The sequence below is a fragment of the Schistocerca piceifrons genome, chromosome 4 (genome assembly GCF_021461385.2).
Source record: "Schistocerca piceifrons isolate TAMUIC-IGC-003096 chromosome 4, iqSchPice1.1, whole genome shotgun sequence".
In the NCBI taxonomy this organism is placed as follows: domain Eukaryota; kingdom Metazoa; phylum Arthropoda; class Insecta; order Orthoptera; family Acrididae; genus Schistocerca; species Schistocerca piceifrons.
This window is the reverse complement of record NC_060141.1, coordinates 634,741,378-634,760,883: the sequence shown is the minus strand read 5'-3', so window position 1 is coordinate 634,760,883 and position 19,506 is coordinate 634,741,378. Positions and strand designations below refer to the sequence as shown.

Here is a 19,506-nt window from a genome sequence, read left to right as displayed (position 1 = left end):
TTAGTGATATATATGATGGCTTTGAAAACAAATTAATCTCTTGTGCTACCTGAGTAAAGCATTTGACACTGTATCTCATAGTACTTTGATCATGAAATTAAGACACTACGGCATGGAACAGGACACCCTGAAATTATTAGAATCCTACTTAAGCAACAGAGTACAATTTGTTAGTGTAAATGGGCAGCTGTCAAACTCACAAACAATAAAAAGAGGTGTGCCACAGGGCTCCATACTTGGGCCCTTCCTGTTTGTAGTGTATGTTAATGATATGCACAGTATTTACCCTGTAAAACAGTCATCTATGCGGATGATACAACTTTTATCAATTCAGGACAGACTCTTGAATCTTTACGAGAAAAAAATAATATAATATTTGAAAAATCGGTTCATTGTTTTAGTGCAAACTCCCTATACACAAATGAAACAAAAACTGAGGAAATATTCTTTAATTTGAAGGTATCAAACAAAGAAAATAAGTCTGTTAAACTGTTAGGAATGATGATTGACCAGAAACTTAGCTGGAATAAACATATCACATACGTCTGTTATAAACTTGCACATGCTATGTTCTTCTTTATAAGCTTAGGAATAATGTCAGCCAAAACTTACTGCTGCATTCTTATTTGGCTTATATCCACCCCCATCTTTCATATGGTATTCTGCTCTGGGGAAATTCTCCCAATTCAGTATCAATTTTTAGATGGCAAAAAAAGCTCTTCGATGTTTACCTCCTAGGGATACATGCAGGGAACATTTCAAAAAACTTAACATCGTGACATTTCCTTGTTTGTACATCTATTATTGCTTATTACACGTAAAAGAAAATATAGCTCAATATCCCCTTAGGTCATCTGTCCACACCCATAATACAAGACAAAACCACACAATTGATCTGCCATACTCTTGATTGTCCGGGATACATAATAGTAGTAGTAGTAGTAGTAGTAGTAGTAGTAATACATAAATATGTAGGCCTCGAACTGTTTAATATGCTCCCTAAAATTGTACCAACAGTATCTAAAAATAAGTTTAAGACAACATTGGGTCAATGGCTCAAAGGTAAAGCATTTTACTCAGTTGATGATTATGAAGATTCTAATATGGCAGATTTGCTGTTTTAACATAGAGAAAGGTACCTCTGCCTGTAGTAGGACCTAAATTTGGAAAAACAATATCTAACATATAGGCATAGACCTATTTCGAGTGCTCTATATTTGTATCAATATCTTAGGATAATGACTTAGTGTTATCAACATGTATATGATTATATATAAAAACAAAGATGGGGTGACTTACCAAACAAAAGCGCTGGCAGGTCGATAGACACACAAACAAACACAAACATACACACAAAATTCAAGCTTTCGCAACAAACTGTTGCCTCATCAGGAAAGAGGGAAGGAGAGGGGAAGACGAAAGGAAGTGGGTTTTAAGGGAGAGGGTAAGGAGTCATTCCAATCCCGGGAGCGGAAAGACTTACCTTAGGGGGAAAAAAGGACAGGTATACACTCGCACACACGCACATATCCATCCACACATATGGTATGTGTGGATGGATATGTGCGTGTGTGCGAGTGTATACCTGTCCTTTTTTCCCCCTAAGGTAAGTCTTTCCGCTCCCGGGATTGGAATGACTCCTTACCCTCTCCCTTAAAACCCACTTCCTTTCGTCTTCCCCTCTCCTTCCCTCTTTCCTGATGAGGCAACAGTTTGTTGCGAAAGCTTGAATTTTGTGTGTATGTTTGTGTTTGTTTGTGTGTCTATCGACCTGCCAGCGCTTTTGTTCGGTAAGTCACCCCATCTTTGTTTTTATATATAATTTTTCCCACGTGGAATGTTTCCTTCCATTATATCAACATGTATATGATAATGACATAGTGTCATCAACATGAATACTCCCTGCGTAATACAAATTTGTATAATGTTTTCTTTTTTATTGTGAAATTAACACTATATAAAATTTCAAATGTTTGCTATTGTACTACACTAACATTCATATGATTTATATATACACTGTTATGAGAATATAACCATCTTTATACTGTAATTGAACTTATTGACGAGGCCCATTGTATAAGAAAATACTGAACGGTTAATAAAGATTCTTATTCTTATTCTTGAAAGACTTAGACTCAACAGCCTAAAACTTCAGGTCAACAAAGGTGAATTTCTGCGAATAGAAGTGTCCACAGGCGTAAAGCCAGACCCAGAGAGGGCCAGAGTAATAAAAGGTTATGCATAGACTAAAATCATGAAGGAACTGAAGGCTTTCCTAGGTCTTGTCCAGCACTATAGGTAATTCATAAGTAATTCCAGCATAATCATCAAGCCACAATATGATCTGTTAAAGAAAGAAGCTCATTACTATTGATGCACTGAGCAACAAAACGCCTTTTGGCATTTACAAGAGGAAGTCATCAGTGCACCAATATGCATTATCTGGACTTTGAGGAGGACTTCATAACCACCATGGGTGCAAGTCAGACCTCTACTGGGGTCGTACAAAGTCAAGCAAAGATTGGAAAAAGCCTACCCATCATGTACATCTCAAGAATGATAAATAAAGTTGAAAGAGGATACAATACGATCAAGAGGGAGACATAAGCCATATGTTGAGCAGTTAAAAATATATTTTATCTTAAACAAGATAAATGATATTTTTTAGGCAAAAATAAGACCTGTCACCAACATTAATGATATTTAGATTAAAATTAGAGTAGTATAGCTGCCATAAATATATATTAGCAGCAAATGAATCCAAGTGGGTGACATATGAAGATGTCTCTGGAACTCACTAAGAATACCAAAAATATATTCGAGAAGTGTGAAATTGACTTGGTTTGTCCTTTGAACCAGATGGACTGAGGAAACAAATATATTCTTACATTTCAGGGTGCTCTGGCTATGTTTACAGTAGGGGAACCTATCTAGGGCGTATATGCGAACACGGAAAAAATATTCCATGGCACATGTCACGTGATCCCATCAGTCGATGACCGCAGAGATTCAGAGCATAGGACACATGATGTAGTCAGCCAGTAGCAACGTCACTCTTTAAGCACCGCGAACGCACAAATAGGAAAAGTTAATGGTTTAGATTAATACACATAGTGTAGCTACAAGAAAAGCATAACTTGCACATATACTATCGGTCTTTTTTTTTGCGTGTCTTATGCTTTAAGATACATCACACAAATGTGACAATAAAATTTTAAATATGACGTAAATGTCCGGTCTTCTGGATTTGAAATTCTTCTAAGTGGCTGGTCTTCAAGGAGTTAAGTTTTAAATGCGAGTTAAATACTCTGCGGTTTAAGGGAGTCATCACACATTCTCACACGTAACATAATTAATCTTGAGTAAAAGAAAATTTATTTTGAAAGTAACACTTTTCAAACCACCACTCACTATATTTTCCTGCAACCTGTCAGAAATAGGTTCATTTCAGCAATTGCTAGAGGGCACCAGAAAACAGGCATTGTGCGCAGGCACACCTACGGTGACATAGGAAGTCTGTGTGTTCATACATATAAAGCATTAATAGATCTTACATTAAATCATAAAGAAGATGACATCAGAAGATGCCTCAAGAGCATCAGAATTTCATAAGCCATACAAGAATGCATAATTTGGCTTGAAGTGCACATTTGTCTTTCCAGATTCATAATGAAGTAGGCTCCAAGCTGAGATTAAGCTTTTTAGTGTGATTTTCAAGATGTAAATTTTTTTGGAGAACCAGTACTGTGTTATCTCATGTTTGGTTCTCTATTATGCCATAATAATACCATACACGTCAGAAGATGAAAACATGCACTTGAAATACAGCGAACAGTTTAAACTAGCCAATAGTGTGGAATGAAATGCTTCATTTCAAATAAATTGACTGCCTCAGCAATAAAGATTAATAAATGCCAAATTTCTTTACAAAAGACTTCACCGTTTTGCAAGGGGATTAACACTTAACTGCCAAAAACATGGAAATAAAATAAAATCACAAAACTGAAACCAATAACATATTTTACCCTTCTATAATTATGTGAATGTATTCACTTTATAGCTCACAGCCATAGAAACCCGTTTTGTTTTCATTTGAGGGGACAACTGTAAATGATGAGGAAACAGCAAAATCACTAAACGTAAACACGTAGGCTACCCCGTCCCCACTACAAACTAGATTGCCCTGCACATGAAGAAATCTGGCAGCTTGGGTGCGCCAGAAAAAATTTTCTAGGTAGCATCTGGTGGCTTGTTGCTTCTGCCGATACATCTACAGCCAAACTTTAAGTAGCGAGAAGTGGGAGAAAGTACTGCTCATATGCGACTCAACTGTGCATGCGCATGAGCCCGCTGGCAACTACTCGGGCGAATCTAATGTATCTATTTGTCATGTCACCTCATTGGAAACAATTTGTTGTTATGAAGTATTACGTAACTCTTTGTCCAAAAGCCTTTGACACATTTTGCTGTTGGCAGTCGCTTGTGTGTACAGTACGTTTTCTTGTTGTAATGGCAAATTTCCTTTGCAACTTACATTTTTCCTGGTTTTCTCTCAGATGAAAAAATTCCAAGGTTTTTCATGGATTTCCTAGTTGTCCTGGGGCATATACACCCTGCTATCAGAAAGCAAGATAATGATATGATAACCCAAATATAAGCTGAGAAATTATATTCAGATATGGAACATCATCAGCACTATTCAAGCAACATAGGAAGCAATTTCATAACCGATAAATTGCTGAGAATTTGCAAATTTTTGTGAATTGCAAAAGTACAGTCTCATAGTTATCGTCATCTAACAAATGGAGTACTGGAAAATTTGCATGCTACATTAACAGAGAGGTTGTAACGCTGTGTAAATAGAGCATAAACAAATAGAGACAGTTTGTCATATGCAGTTTTTGCACATGACACCCCACTCTATGGCTAGATACACTCTACATGAACTGTACTTTGGAATGTATAGTGTTCCAGGGATACCACAGAGGGATCAGTTACTGTTGTATGAGGAGTTACAAAAAACATATATATATATGACCTGCCAGCGCTTTCGTTCGGTAAGTCACCTCATCTTTGTTATATAGTTATATATATAGTTATAATAGAGGGAAACTTTCCATGTAGGAAAAATATATCTAAAAACAAAAATGATGTGACTTACCAAATGAAAGTGCTGGCAGGTCGACAGACACACAAACAACCACAAACATACACACAAAATTCAAGCTTTCGCGACAAACTGTTGCCTCATCAGGAAAGAGGGAAGGATAGGGAAAGACGAAAGGATGTGGGTTTTAAGGGAGAGGGTAAGGAGTTATTCCAATCCCGGGAGCGGAAAGACTTACCTTAGGGGGAAAAAAGGACAGGTATACACTCGCACACACACACACACACACACATATCCATCCACACATATACAGACACAAGCAGACATATTTAAAGACAAAGAGTGGGCAGAGAAGTGCAGAGGCAAAGATGTTGTTGAATGACAGGTGAGGTATGAGTGGCGGCAACTTGAAATTAGCGGAGATTGAGGTCTGGTGGATAACGGGAAGAGAGGATATATTGAAGAGCAAGTTCCCATCTCCGGAGTTCGGATAGGTTGGTGTTAGTGGGAAGTATCCAGATAACCCGGACGGTGTAACACTGTGCCAAGATGTGCTGGCCGTGCACCAAGGCATGTTTAGCCACAGGGTGATTCTCATTACCAACAAACACAGTCTCATGCGAATGGACAATTTGTTGCTGGTCATTCCCACATAGAATGCGTCACAGTGTAGGCAGGTCAGTTGGTAAATCACGTGGGTGCTTTCACACGTGGCTCTGCCTTTGATCGTGTACACCTTCCGGGTTACAGGACTGGAGTAGGTGGTGGTGGGAGGGTGCATGGGACAGGTTTTACACCGGGGGCGGTTACAAGGGTAGGAGCCAGAGGGTAGGGAAGGTGGTTTGGGGATTTCATAGGGATGAACTAAGAGGTTACGAAGGTTAGGTGGACGGCGGAAAGACACTCTTGGTGGAGTGGGGAGGATTTCATGAAGGATGGATCTCATTTCAGGGCAGGATTTGAGGAAGTCGTATCCCTGCTGGAGAGCCACATTCAGAATCTGATCCAGTCCCGGAAAGTATCCTGTCACAAGTGGGGCACTTTTGTGGTTCTTCTGTGGGAAGTTCTGGGTTTGAGAGGATGAGGAAGTGGCTCTGGTTATTTGCTTCTGTACTAGGTCGGGAGGGTAGTTGCGGGATGCGAAAGCTGTTGTCAGGTTGTTGGTGTAATGGTTCAGGGATTCCGGACTGGAGCAGATTCGTTTGCCACGAAGACCTAGGCTGTAGGGAAGGGACCGTTTGATGTGGAATGGGTGGCAGCTGTCGTAATGGAGGTACCGTTGCTTGTTGGTGGGTTTGATGTGGACGGACGTGTGAAGCTGGCCATTGGACAGGTGGAGGTCAACATCAAGGAAAGTGGCATGGGATTTGGAGTAGGACCAGGTGAATCTGATGGAACCAAAGGAATTGAGGTTGGAGAGGAAATTCTGGAGTTCTTCTTCACTGTGAGTCCAGATCATGAAGATGTCATCAATAAATCTGTACCAAACTTTGGGTTGGCAGGCCTGGGTAACCAAGAAGGCTTCCTCTAAGCGACCCATGAATAGGTTGGCGTACGAAGGATCCATCCTGGTACCCATGGCTGTTCCCATTCATTGTTGGTATGTCTGGCCTTCAAAAGTGAAGAAGTTGTGGGTCAGGATGAAGCTGGCTAAGGTAATGAGGAAAGAGGTTTTAGGTAGGGTGGCAGGTGATCGGCGTGAAAGGAAGTGCTCCATCGCAGCGAGGCCCTGTACGTGCGGGATATTTGTGTATAAGGAAGTGGCATCAATGGTTACAAGGATGGTTTCTGGGGGTAACGGATTGGGTAAGGATTCCAGGCGTTCGAGAAAGTGGTTGGTGTCTTTGATGAAGGATGGGAGACTGCACGTAATGGGTTGAAGGTGTTGATCTACGTAGGCAGAGATACGATCTGTGGGGGCTTGGTAACCAGCTACAATGGGGCGGCCGGGATGATTGGGTTTGTGAATTTTAGGAAGAAGGTAGAAGGTAGGGGTACTTGATCGTCAGGAGTATGTGGCTGAAGGACTGCGTCAGCTTTCAGACAACACCACATACAAAGTTTGCCAAGGTAATCCCATTCCTGATGTCCAGGCGGAGCTTCAAGGAATCCTCAGAACCTTAGGCCCCCTACAAAACCTTTCACCTGGCTCCATCAACCTCCTGACCCCACCAACACCCCGCACTCCTACCTTCTACCTTCTTCCTAAAATTCACAAACCCAATCATCCCGGCCGCCCCATTGTAGCTGGTTACCAAGCCCCCACAGAACGTATCTCTGCCTACGTAGATCAACACCTTCAACCCATTACGTGCAGTCTCCCATCCTTCATCAAAGACACCAACCACTTTCTCGAACGCCTGGAATCCTTACCCAATCCGTTACCCCCAGAAACCATCCTTGTAACCATTGATGCCACTTCCTTATACACAAATATCCCGCACGTATAGGGCCACGCTGCGATGGAGCACTTCCTTTCACGCCGATCACCTGCCACCCTACCTAAAACCGCTTTCCTCATTACCTTAGCCAGCTTCATCCTGACCCACAACTTCTTCACTTTTGAAGGCCAGACATACCAACAATTAAAGGGAACAGCCATGGGTACCAGGATGCCCCCTTCGTACGCCAACCTTTTCATGGGTCGCTTAGAGGAAGCCTTCTTGGTTACCCAGGCCTGCCAACCCAAAGTTTGGTACAGATTTATTGATGACATCTTCATGATCTGGACTCACAGTGAAGAAGAACTCCAGAATTTCCTCTCCAACCTCAACTCCTTTGGTTCCATCAGATTCACCTGGTCCTACTCCAAATCCCATGCCACTTTCCTTGATGTTGACCTCCACCTGTCCAATGGCCAGCTTCACACGTCCGTCCACATCAAACCCACCAACAAGCAACGGTACCTCCATTACGACAGCTGCCACCCATTCCACATCAAACGGTCCCTTCCCTACAGCCTAGGTCTTCGTGGCAAACGAATCTGCTCCAGTCCGGAATCCCTGAACCATTACACCAACAACCTGACAACAGCTTTCGCATCCCGCAACTACCCTCCCGACCTAGTACAGAAGCAAATAACCAGAGCCACTTCCTCATCCTCTCAAACCCAGAACTTCCCACAGAAGAACCACAAAAGTGCCCCACTTGTGACAGGATACTTTCCGGGACTGGATCAGATTCTGAATGTGGCTCTCCAGCAGGGATACGACTTCCTCAAATCCTGCCCTGAAATGAGATCCATCCTTCATGAAATCCTCCCCACTCCACCAAGAGTGTCTTTCCGCCGTCCACCTAACCTTCGTAACCTCTTAGTTCATCCCTATGAAATCCCCAAACCACCTTCCCTACCCTCTGGCTCCTACCCTTGTAACCGCCCCCGGTGTAAAACCTGTCCCATGCACCCTCCCACCACCACCTACTCCAGTCCTGTAACCCGGAAGGTGTACACGATCAAAGGCAGAGCCACGTGTGAAAGCACCCACTTGATTTACCAACTGACCTGCCTACACTGTGACGCATTCTATGTGGGAATGACCAGCAACAAATTGTCCATTCGTATGAGACAGTGTTTGTTGGTAATGAGGATCACCCTGTGGCTAAACATGCCTTGGTGCACGGCCAGCACATCTTGGCACAGTGTTACACCGTCCGGGTTATCTGGATACTTCCCACTAACACCAACCTATCCGAACTCCGGAGATGGGAACTTGCTCTTCAATATATCCTCTCTTCCCGTTATCCACCAGACCTCAATCTCCGCTAATTTCAAGTTGCCGCCACTCATACCTCACCTGTCATTCAACAACATCTTTGCCTCTGCACTTCTGCCTCGACTGACATCTCTGCCCAAACTCTTTGTCTTTAAATATGTCTGCTTGTGTCTGTATATGTGTGGATGGATATGTGTGTGTGTGTGTGTGTGTGTGTGTGTGTGTGTGTGTGTGTGTGTGTGTGTGTGTGTGTGTGTGTGTGTGCGCGAGTGTATACCTGTCCTTTTTTCCCCCTAAGGTAAGTCTTTCCGCTCCCGGGATTGGAATGACTCCTTACCCTCTCCCTTAAAACCCACATCCTTTCGTCTTTCCCTCTCCTTCCCTCTTTCCTGATGAGTCAACAGTTTGTTGCGAAAGCTTGAATTTTGTGTGTATGTTTGTGGATGTTTGTGTGACTGTCGACCTGCCAGCACTTTCATTTGGTAAGTCACATCATCTTTGTTTTTAGATATATATTTCCTACGTGGAATGTTTCCCTAATTTTAATCAAAAAGTAAGGTCCATAGCAAAAACTGGCCAAGTGTGAGAAGAACTTGTACTCTGAGGGTTCTGTACAAACGTAATTAGGTACATAGATAGTTCATCGATCTAGGAAATCAAAAATGTCAACGATTTTTGACTGTTATCAATACCAATACTGGCAAGATATCAGTCCTGGGAACTCCAGGACTCTTGGGAATGTTTTAATTTAAAATTGTAATTTGCACAGACAGACAGAAAAAAAGATGTGATATAATTACAAGCTAACACGTGGTCCGGTATTCGGGCCAAGTGTGATTATCACGAGCCTGGCCCATGGTACGCTGGTCACATGAAATGTAAACTTCATGGGCCCAGCCTGTGGTATATCAGTCGGGTGAAATGTAAATTGTATGTGCCCAGTCTGTGGTACATCAGCAAGGTGAAATGTAAACACCATGGATCTGGCCTGTGGTATAATGGTCACACTTACAATGTGCCCACCACACACAGCACAGATTCTTATTACCTCTTTGCCTCACACTCAGTTAAATGTTATTCTTGGTCATGTTCGCACACCCAAATATATTTTCTTAAATATTAGGGACATATCCCCACAAAATATTTTCAAAACATAAATGTTGTGGCGAGAACAATGAGTGTTATGTTGATACTTCTGCTACCGAGAATGACAGTAGTGACATCATAGCTCCTGTATGACAATAATCCAAGCAATTAATTGTTGAAGATGATATTGCTTACAAAGATCAACTAACAGAGCCCCTGACTTGGAAAAAAATACAAAATAGTCCAAAAATCTGGAACTATACAATGACTCAAGGCATAAAAGAGGCAACCTTACATCAGGTAGGAGTAAATAATAGAGAATTAGATATATTTAATATCATATTGGATAACATGTTCTGAGAGAATATTGTAACAGAGACTAAGCGGTACACAGGACAAACACATCCATTCTAAACAGAATACCTGGAACTGACAACAAATTGTTTTCTGTGGATTGTAATTAAATTAAAAGACATTTTGTACTGTCACAAGTGAACAAACTGAGATTCCACAGAATAAGTTGAAGAGCGCTCTTGTAGAAACGCCCATATTTAGAGAAATAATGTGTGCTAAAATACATCTGCAAATTACAAGATGTTTGAACTTTACAAATAATGATCTTGTTGCCAATAAAGACAAAAATAAAAACAATTTGTGCAAAACAGATCTGTGACCCAGTATATGAACCAAAAATTTAAGCAACAGTGTACAATGAAATAAGACACTCCTAACCATGAATCACACATGAAATTTAAGGTATACATATCTTACAACTAATTCAATCCATCAAAAAAGGCACAGTTCAATATTAAATTTTACAAATTATGTGAGGCTAATTCCGGTTATTGCTATGACTTTAAAATACAAGGGTCGTTCAATAAGTAATGCATCACTTTTTTTTCTCTCAAAACATATTTATTGTTAAGAGTCAGAATTCGGTGACAATATATATCAACATGCCTTGCCCATGTCTTATTTTTCTACATGGTCTCCATCACATTGTATGGCCGTATGCCAACATTGTGGAAGAGCATGTGTTCCCTGGTGGTAAAAGCTCCTGTCTTGTAGGCACAGCCATGTTTTCACTGCATGAATGACAATCTCGTCATCTTCATCTTCAAAGAAAACGACGGGGTGCTGCATTTAAAGAGACTGTTCTCGAGTGCTTTGAGGAAGCACCTACAACAAGTACTCAAGCGGTTGGACATGACATGGGAGTCACTCATCGATTAGTCTGGGAGGTTTTGAGGGATGATGGCCAGCATCCATATAGTTTCCACCCTGTCCAAGAGCTATAAATCCTGTGACGGACTATGAACACAGGCTACGGTTTTGTCGGTGGTTTCTTCTGCAACATGTTGTACGAGATCTCGACTTCCCTGCTATTGTGTTGTTTACCTTCCATTGGGATGGCCTTTACAACACTCGAAACGTTCATTTCTGGGCAATGTGAAATCCTCACACCACGTACGTCCACTGACACCAGTAACGATTTTCACTCAACATTTGGGCAGGCATGATTGGACCTGTCCGTCTACCTTCTCAACTTACCGGCACAAATTACCTCCACTTTTTGCAAGAAACTCTACCCAGCCTGCTGGAAGATGTTCCCCTGGACATACGGCTACGCATTTGGTTGCAGCATGATGGGGCACCCGTACATAACAATCATGCTGTACGCGAATATTTAAATTAACTCTTCGATGGCCAGGTAATTGGCACAGGTGCTTGTAGGACATGGCTCCCGCAACCGCCAGACCTCACACCACCAGACTTTTTCCTGTGTGGATTCTTCAAGGTTCTAATTCACCCACCTGGACGCCAACCACCCAGAAACAAAGAGGAATTAATGGATCGCATTCAACATGCTGCCAATCACATTAAGCCAATGCCAGGAATATTTGAAAGAGTTTCAGCAAAACACTGTTCAACGTTACCAAGCTTGTGTCACGTCAGAGGGTCGCCAGTTCGAGCACCTGCTTTCAATAAACAATGTCCTAGCTACAAAAAAAGCCCTTCTCAGGGCCGCCACAATTTGTAAAAGATTTTCTGTACACAAACTGACAGCTGTTGACAGGTTTGTTAGTGGTATGTCTTATCATGAAACTATAATGGATGTGTCGGTACCCCAGCAGATTTGCCCCCAGGCCACCAGAGTGGGTGGCTGGTACGCTACGATCAAGCGTGCAGGCCGCCGTGGATGCATTGCGATCTCCAGCACGCAAAGCATTCGCGGTCATGCATTGTCCAGAGAATTCAGCAACAGGGTAATCCCGCAGCCAATCAAAGCATATGGCACCAAGTTTCCATAGTTTAAAAATTGTGCGTTGTCAACCTACACAACATCAGTAATTTTGGATCCTACTGCCACCAGCTATCCAGGGTTAAAATTTCGTGACACAATTTTTCTCCACTGCGTAAGTCAAAACAAACTTCAGTGAAATCAAGTGCAAGGATGGAAACATTAGAAGCACAATGAGAATTCCACTGATAGATGTAGATGAGAGAGGAGGTATGTGGAAAGAGTGCAATGATGGCCTCTATGAGGGGGAAGACATGCCTAATGGCATGCTAGAACAAGAAACAGCAGCCAATATAGAAGAGATAGGGGATCCAGATTAGAATCAGAATTTAAAAGAGCTTTGAGGGACTTAAAATCGAATAAGACTGAAGGGCTAGATAACATTCCATCAGAATTTCTACAATTCTTGGCGGAAGAAGCAACAAAATGACTATTCACATTAGTGTATAGAAAGTATGAGTCTGGCGATATACCATCTAACTTTTGGAAAAACGTCATCCACACAATTCCAAGGACAGCAAGACTCAACAATTGTGAGAATTATCGCAAAATCAGATTAATAACTCATGCATCCTAGTTGTTGACAAGAGTTATATACAGAAGAATGGAAAAGAAAATTGAAGATGTGTTACAAGGTAATCAGTTAGGCTTTAGGAAAGATAAAGGCACCAGAGAGGCAATTCTGACATTGTGGTCAATAACGGAAGCAAGACTAAAGAAAAATCAAGACACGTTCATAGGATTTGTCGACTCGGAATAAATGCCAACAATATCAAATGGTGCAAGAATTCTGAGAAAGATAGTGGTAATCAATAGGGAAAGATATATAAGTCTAAGAGCCAAGAGGGAATAATAAGAGTGGAAAACCAGGAATGAAGTGATCAGATTTTTAGTGTCTTAAGACACTATAGTCTTCATCCCTACTATTCAATCCTCAGTGAAAGTGAAGAAGAATTACAGGACTGGCTGAATCTAATCAGCAGCCAAATGAGTACAGGATATGGACTGAGAGTGAATCAAAGAAAGATGAAACTAATGAGAAGTAGCAGAAATGAGATCGGCGAGAAACTTAAAGTCAGGACTGGTGATCACAAAATAGGTGGCAGCAAAGTAACCCATGACAGTCAGAGCAAGGATGACATGGCAAAAACGGTATTCTTGGTCAAGAGAAGTCTACTAGTATCAAACATAAGCCTTAGTTTGAGGAAGAAATTTCTGAGAATGTAGGTCTGGAGTACAGCACTTGCAGTTCTTCAAGAATTTCCGCATAAATTCCAGAACCACTTGTCCTCCTACTGTCTCGGAACACACAATATTTTAAAAATAAGTGTGAGAGAACGTACATACTGCGTGACACATGTTTGTGTGTGCAGGCTGGAAAAGAGTCACGAGCACAAGGTAGACGCGACGGTCGAACGGCATCGACAAGTGTTAGCCACCCGCGCCACGGAAGCCATATTGGAAGAGCAAGTAGTAATCAGGTAGTATTCCTTGCTGCTTTAGTGTCTGTGATTGTTGTTAAAGAAAAATGAACAATTGATTATAGACATTTAATTGTACTTCATGTGTTGGACTTGCTAGAAGTAAGACATGTTCATAATTATGTGGTTACAAAAACTACAGTAAAAAATGAATTTAATCAAATCTAATGCTAGACAAATCGATTGACTTGCAAACATTCGAATATTTATGTGAGAGTATCCACTTATTTCAAGAGGGGAGAGAGAGAGAGAGAGAGAGAGAGAGAGAGAGAGAGAGAGAGAGAGAGAGAGTCTGATAAATGCCCGTAGCCAGCATTATTCTTCGGAGGAGGTGGTTTTGGAGCGACACAGCCGGCTATCCAGAGAAGAAGATCGGCTGTGCACATCAAGTAAGTCAACTGATGTGAGAGAGGTGTGGATTTTGCTTGCAATCCAAAGTCACACCGCTTCTTATTGTCGCACAGCATTAGACACTGTATGGCAGTGAAACATGGACTGTGGGAAAACTGGAAAAGAAGAGAGTGGAAGCATTTGAAATGTGGTGCTACACAACAATGTTGAAAATTAGGTGGAATGATAAGGTAAGGAATGAGGAGGTTCAACAGAGAATCGGCCACAAAAGTAATATATGGAAAACACTGACAAAAATGAGGGACAGGATGGTAGGACATCTGTTAAGACATCACAGAATAACTTCCATAGTGCTAGAAGGAGCTGTAGAGGGTAAAAACAGTAGAGGAAAACAGAGACTGGAATACATCCAGCAAATAACTGAGGATCTGGACTGCAAGTGCTACTCTTGAGATGAGAGGTTGGCACAGGAGAGGACTTTGTAGTGGGCAGCATCAAACCAGCCAGAAGACTGGTAAAAGATTTCTGTAAAGTAAAATTAAAGAGGACACAATAAAGAATGAGGAGCTGCAAACAAATACTCGTAGTTAAATGGAAAGATAAACGAGATGTTCATTTTACGATGACAAAACACAGAACAGTAGAAATGATTACACGAGGATCCCATATACTTCAAATGGTTCAAATGGCTCTAAGCACTATGTGACTTAACATCTGAGGTCATCAGACCCCTAGACTTAGAACTACTTAAACCTTACTAACCTAAGGACATCACACACATCCATGCCCGAGGACGGGTTCGAACCTGTGACTGTAGCAGCAGCACGGTTCCGGACTGAAGCGCCTAGAACCGCTCGGCCACAGCAGCTGGCCAATATACTTCGATATCAAGTTGTGTTATGGAGTACAACAAGGGAATGATTGGAATTTATCAACAAAACCAAATACTAGCAAGCTTCCCAAACATGAGACAATAGTAAAAGGACATCAAAAAAAATTTTGTTTTCTGTTTGATACTCATCTTTTCAATATGTACATTTTGTGCAACAAATAGAGTTACAGTGATCATAGGACTGAAATAGCCAAATCATTACTGAAAAATATACCAAAATCACATTATAAACGATGAGGGCAGGTATCATATGGAGATTTACCAGACAGACAACACACGAAATGTTGACCGACAGCTTCATAATCAAAGTCATCAAGACTGTAAACTCGGGAGTGCACGAGAGGCAAAATTCCATTACATGCATCATATGTTTCGAGTGATATCACAGCCTTGAAGATTACTGATTTGTGTTGTTGGTTTTTGTAAATGTGCTAGTATTGTGAACTGTCAATGTATTCAGAAATTGGAGATAAATGGTACTGATTTATACTACACTGTATTCATTCATAATAAATCTTCTGTGGTATTTCTGACATGATTATTACATGAGGTTGTAATTACTTACTCAAAATTCGAGGTTGTAATTACTTACTCAAAATTCCACAAAATTATATATCAGTTGGGTCTGACACACGTACTCACATTCTGTAAGTCATATGTGATTGGTACAACATCATGTTGAGTCCCATAGTGCTCAGAGCCATTTGAACCATTTGGTACAACATCAGACCTATTTGCTGAAACACGAAATGGCTCGAAGACTGGGCAATTGTGTTTGGATTTTGGGCCCAGTCTGCTGCAACTTGAATCATGGGTTACACGGCTAACAGACATGTGGACATGAAAAAGAAAAATAATTCCGTGGGATATAATTACAAATTAAATATTTCCTGAGTTTTTCCTTTATATGTACTACAAAACCTTACTTCTTGTCAAATTTCATGGTTCTTGATGAATGAATTTGCTTCTATCAAAGTATGTGACATAAATGGCCATATATTTTGACTGCATTGACTTAGAAGCTTAAACTTTTTACATCCCCAAGGGACCACAGACCTTAATGTGATACATACAAATTCTGCCTTGATATTTCTGCTTGTTCCTGAGAAAAAGTGGTATTAACAGTCGAACACACAGACAGACAGACAGAGAACAGAGTGAACCTGTAAGGGTTTTGTTGTTACTGACTGAGGCACAAAAGCCTACAAATGAAGAAATTATCATGCAAGAAAGGAAAAAAATGAGCCAACTCATAATAGGGTATAGCACGAGGAATCATTCCAGATATCCACTGTCCAGAGGCATCACTCTTTGCGTCACCTAATGTGTCACTTAGCACTGATTACAGAAATGTGTGGCCTATGAACACTGTACCCCACTCTTTCTAACTCTCTACACACAGCCATTGTGCAAGCTGAACCACTGGCACCACTCTTGAACTCACGAAATATTCCTTCTGCTGATTTCGTGTGAAGTTTTTACGACCACCCTTTGCAATGCACAACAATCACCGGCCATCGGTGCATGAGGTAGGTCTGGTTTTGGTTTAGCTGTGGTTGTTCCTTCGTGTTTCCACTGCACAGTCACACCACCAATATTCGACTTGGCCAGCTTTTGGAGAGCTGAAATGTCCCTGACAGATCTGTCACTTAGGTGATATCCAATGACTAGTCCTTAAGCTCTCCTCATTGTCCAATTCTGATGTAACCACTTCCCTACTGACAACACAAAATTCACTCCTCCTTTTATACTGGCACATGGTCAATTCCGCATTGCATAGAGGTGTCTGAACACCTTTGATCAGGTAGTATATTTCTTTCAGGAAGCAGATTTCTAACCATGGCAGGAACTGATTGAACTTTGTGCAGAAGATACAATGATTGAGAGAGAGAGAGAGAGAGAGAGAGAGAGAGAGAGAGAGAGAGAGAGAGAGAGATCTATACATTTTTACCCATTGGAGAGAAGTGTTGCATATGCAGAGAATCCAGTGCCTGAGATGGAATACAGTGGGAAGAGCAATCACATTTTCTAGCATCTTATCAGCCCAACACCTTAATTAATGGTATTGAAGGGTTGTGAGGAGCATAGGAACATACCAGAGTCATTTGAGGTGGACACAAACAAAATACCTGGCAATTAGTCAATCACTGTGTAGCTTCTTAAATTTGTTGGGGAGGAAGCAATAGCTGCATCTGTCAGTGACTGTAACTAAATGAAGATCACGCAACTACAGCGCTCTGCCTGTTGGTTTGCACCAAGGGTGGTGCTCTACATATTGTGAACCAGAGGTCTCAGGTCCATCCACGTCCATGGCCGATACTATTTCAGCCCTGTCTAAGATTTTTGCAATAGAGGGACTTCCTTATACCATAGTTAACAATAACAGCCACCAGTTTGTTTCCCAAAAATTTTCATTCTTTTGTAAGGCTAGTGAGGTTCGCCCTCTCATAACTCCTCCATTTCATCATCAATCTAACAGTGAGGCCCACTGCATGGTTTGGACATTTAAAACTTAGTTGCAGAAGTACATATCTGGCAGGTCCACTGAATCTGCTTTACACCGTTTTTTAAGTTCATACCATTTCACTCCAGTGGTGGACAAGTGCCCAGTGGAGCTGCTACATGGACCCCAACCAAGGAACTTCCTTCACCTGCAGCATCCAATGCCGTGTCCGCCAATGTCGTCGGCTACATAACGGTTCTGGCCGCATGCGCCTGTCTCGGCTCATGGTTTTGGCCGCAGGCTGGGTTCCTGCTGTTATCGAGCATCACTCGGTCTGGCGCCTGTGCATCATCTGCATTCTTGATGGACGGATGTCCCGTCCCTTTGACCAGCTGCGGCCACACACATCGGGGTCTGTTCCGAAAGGGCCACCGCCTCCCACCCCAATGCCTGTTCCTGTGTCACAGACGATCTGGTTTGTGCTGCAGCGGAGATTGCTGCCTCTGACCCATTCCTCACCTGCCGTCTCTGGTGCAGCCCCACTGCACCTAATGCTGCTGCCGCCTCTGTTGCTGGGTCCTGTGCAGCCATTGTTTTTGACATGCCCTCTGATGTCTCGTTTACTGACCCCTGACCTTGATGAGGAGGTTGCTGTGGAGATGCCATCCCTGGTACTGCCCTTCAGCCTCTCACGAGAGAGGGGATGGTGTGCCAAACCGCTCCATCATCACTTCCGCCCCTAATCAGTGGTACCTGTCGGCTACATGGTGGTGCAGCAGCCAGTTTTTTTATGTATTCATGTCGTTTTTCCACCAACTAGAAGGGAGGAATGATGTACCTTCACTCATGATAAGTTCTATTTCAGAGATCATGCATCCATACAATTCACAAGCCCACTCATAGAGGCCACCTGGGTCTACCTTGGATGTTGGGTTTGTGGGGCGCTCAACTGCGTGGTTATCAGCGGTCTGCCTTGGATGCACTCTGTTGAGCCGACAAAGAAGCAGTATTATTTAGGTGACCACAAACGAGCGCTTGGCTTATTCTGTAACTGTATTACAGTTGTCCATTCAATGTGTTCAGTGCTACAAGCAACCTGTACTTCACTGTATCGTATGTTGGCTTTATCAAGTACCATATTCCATAAATCATGTTTGTTCTTGTTACAACACATGCAATCCTGACGGACACTTCAATGTTGTAATTAATGTCCTAAAGAAAAATGTAGGTGTATTTTGCTTACATCTGTGAAACAGGAGGGTAGATGTATGAGAGTAGGACTGGGATGGCACCATTGAGAACCTATGCTTTCCTCCCAGACTTCAAGAAAAGGGTTTCTAATGAATCACATCAATCTCAGTCAGGGCCTGGGAATGTATGTGGTATTCAGAAGCATTTCCTGCTTACCAATAATGGGCATGGTCAAACACATTACATGCATGTGTATAATGTAGTCTTTAGTGTTTAGATTGTTCTCCCAAAGTGACAAAAAACATTTCACTAGCCAGTTTTATTTTACCTGCCCTGTGCCATTATCTGGTGTAAATACCAGGGGGTGGAAAATAATTTGATTTTTTTTTTCTGCATAGATATAATCATACACTGCTCCTACTTGTTTTCTGAGTGTGTTGCATGAAGTATTTACTTATGTGAAAATTTTTCAACAGCAACTACATGGCAGCTGCATTGCATTATTGTTAAAAACTAAAGCCATAAACAAGTCTTTTTATATACTCACAGATTATTTTTTGCAAACATTATTGAAGAAAAAAAAAAAAGAAAAAAAGAGGCAGCTATGCTTCCTTAACACACTTTCTGAGAAGAGGAACGCACTTACTGTTTGACATCTTGAGATCGACAAGGCACGCAATATGTACAGGAAAGCACCCACTGTGATAGGAGTCCTTCTTAAGCACCCTACAAAAACAAACAAACAAGATATCTGCCATTAGTAAAGTTCAAAATTTATGCTACATCTACACAAGTGAAACAACACTAGCTGTAAAATTTAAGAGAAAAAAATGCAGTCAGTGAGTGGTGAGCAACAAGTGTGTGCTTCTACATGAAGAATACAGATTCAACACCCAGCACCACAAGAAATTCTCACTGACTGGAAGATCAGAATGGAACA

The 19,506-nt window shown here is 41.7% G+C and overlaps 1 protein-coding gene across 2 annotated transcripts in view; it reads right to left on the bottom strand.

Annotated features, from left to right (window-relative positions):
• LOC124795056 (cell division cycle protein 16 homolog) overlaps window positions 1-19,506 on the bottom strand; it is a 212,744-nt gene that overhangs the window by 89,761 nt on the left and 103,477 nt on the right. For both annotated transcript variants that reach the window (XM_047258852.1, XM_047258853.1), the window contains exon 6: window positions 19,213-19,292. In XM_047258852.1, coding sequence (XP_047114808.1) covers window positions 19,213-19,292 — 80 coding nt within the window. The remainder of the gene's footprint in view (window positions 1-19,212; window positions 19,293-19,506) is intronic.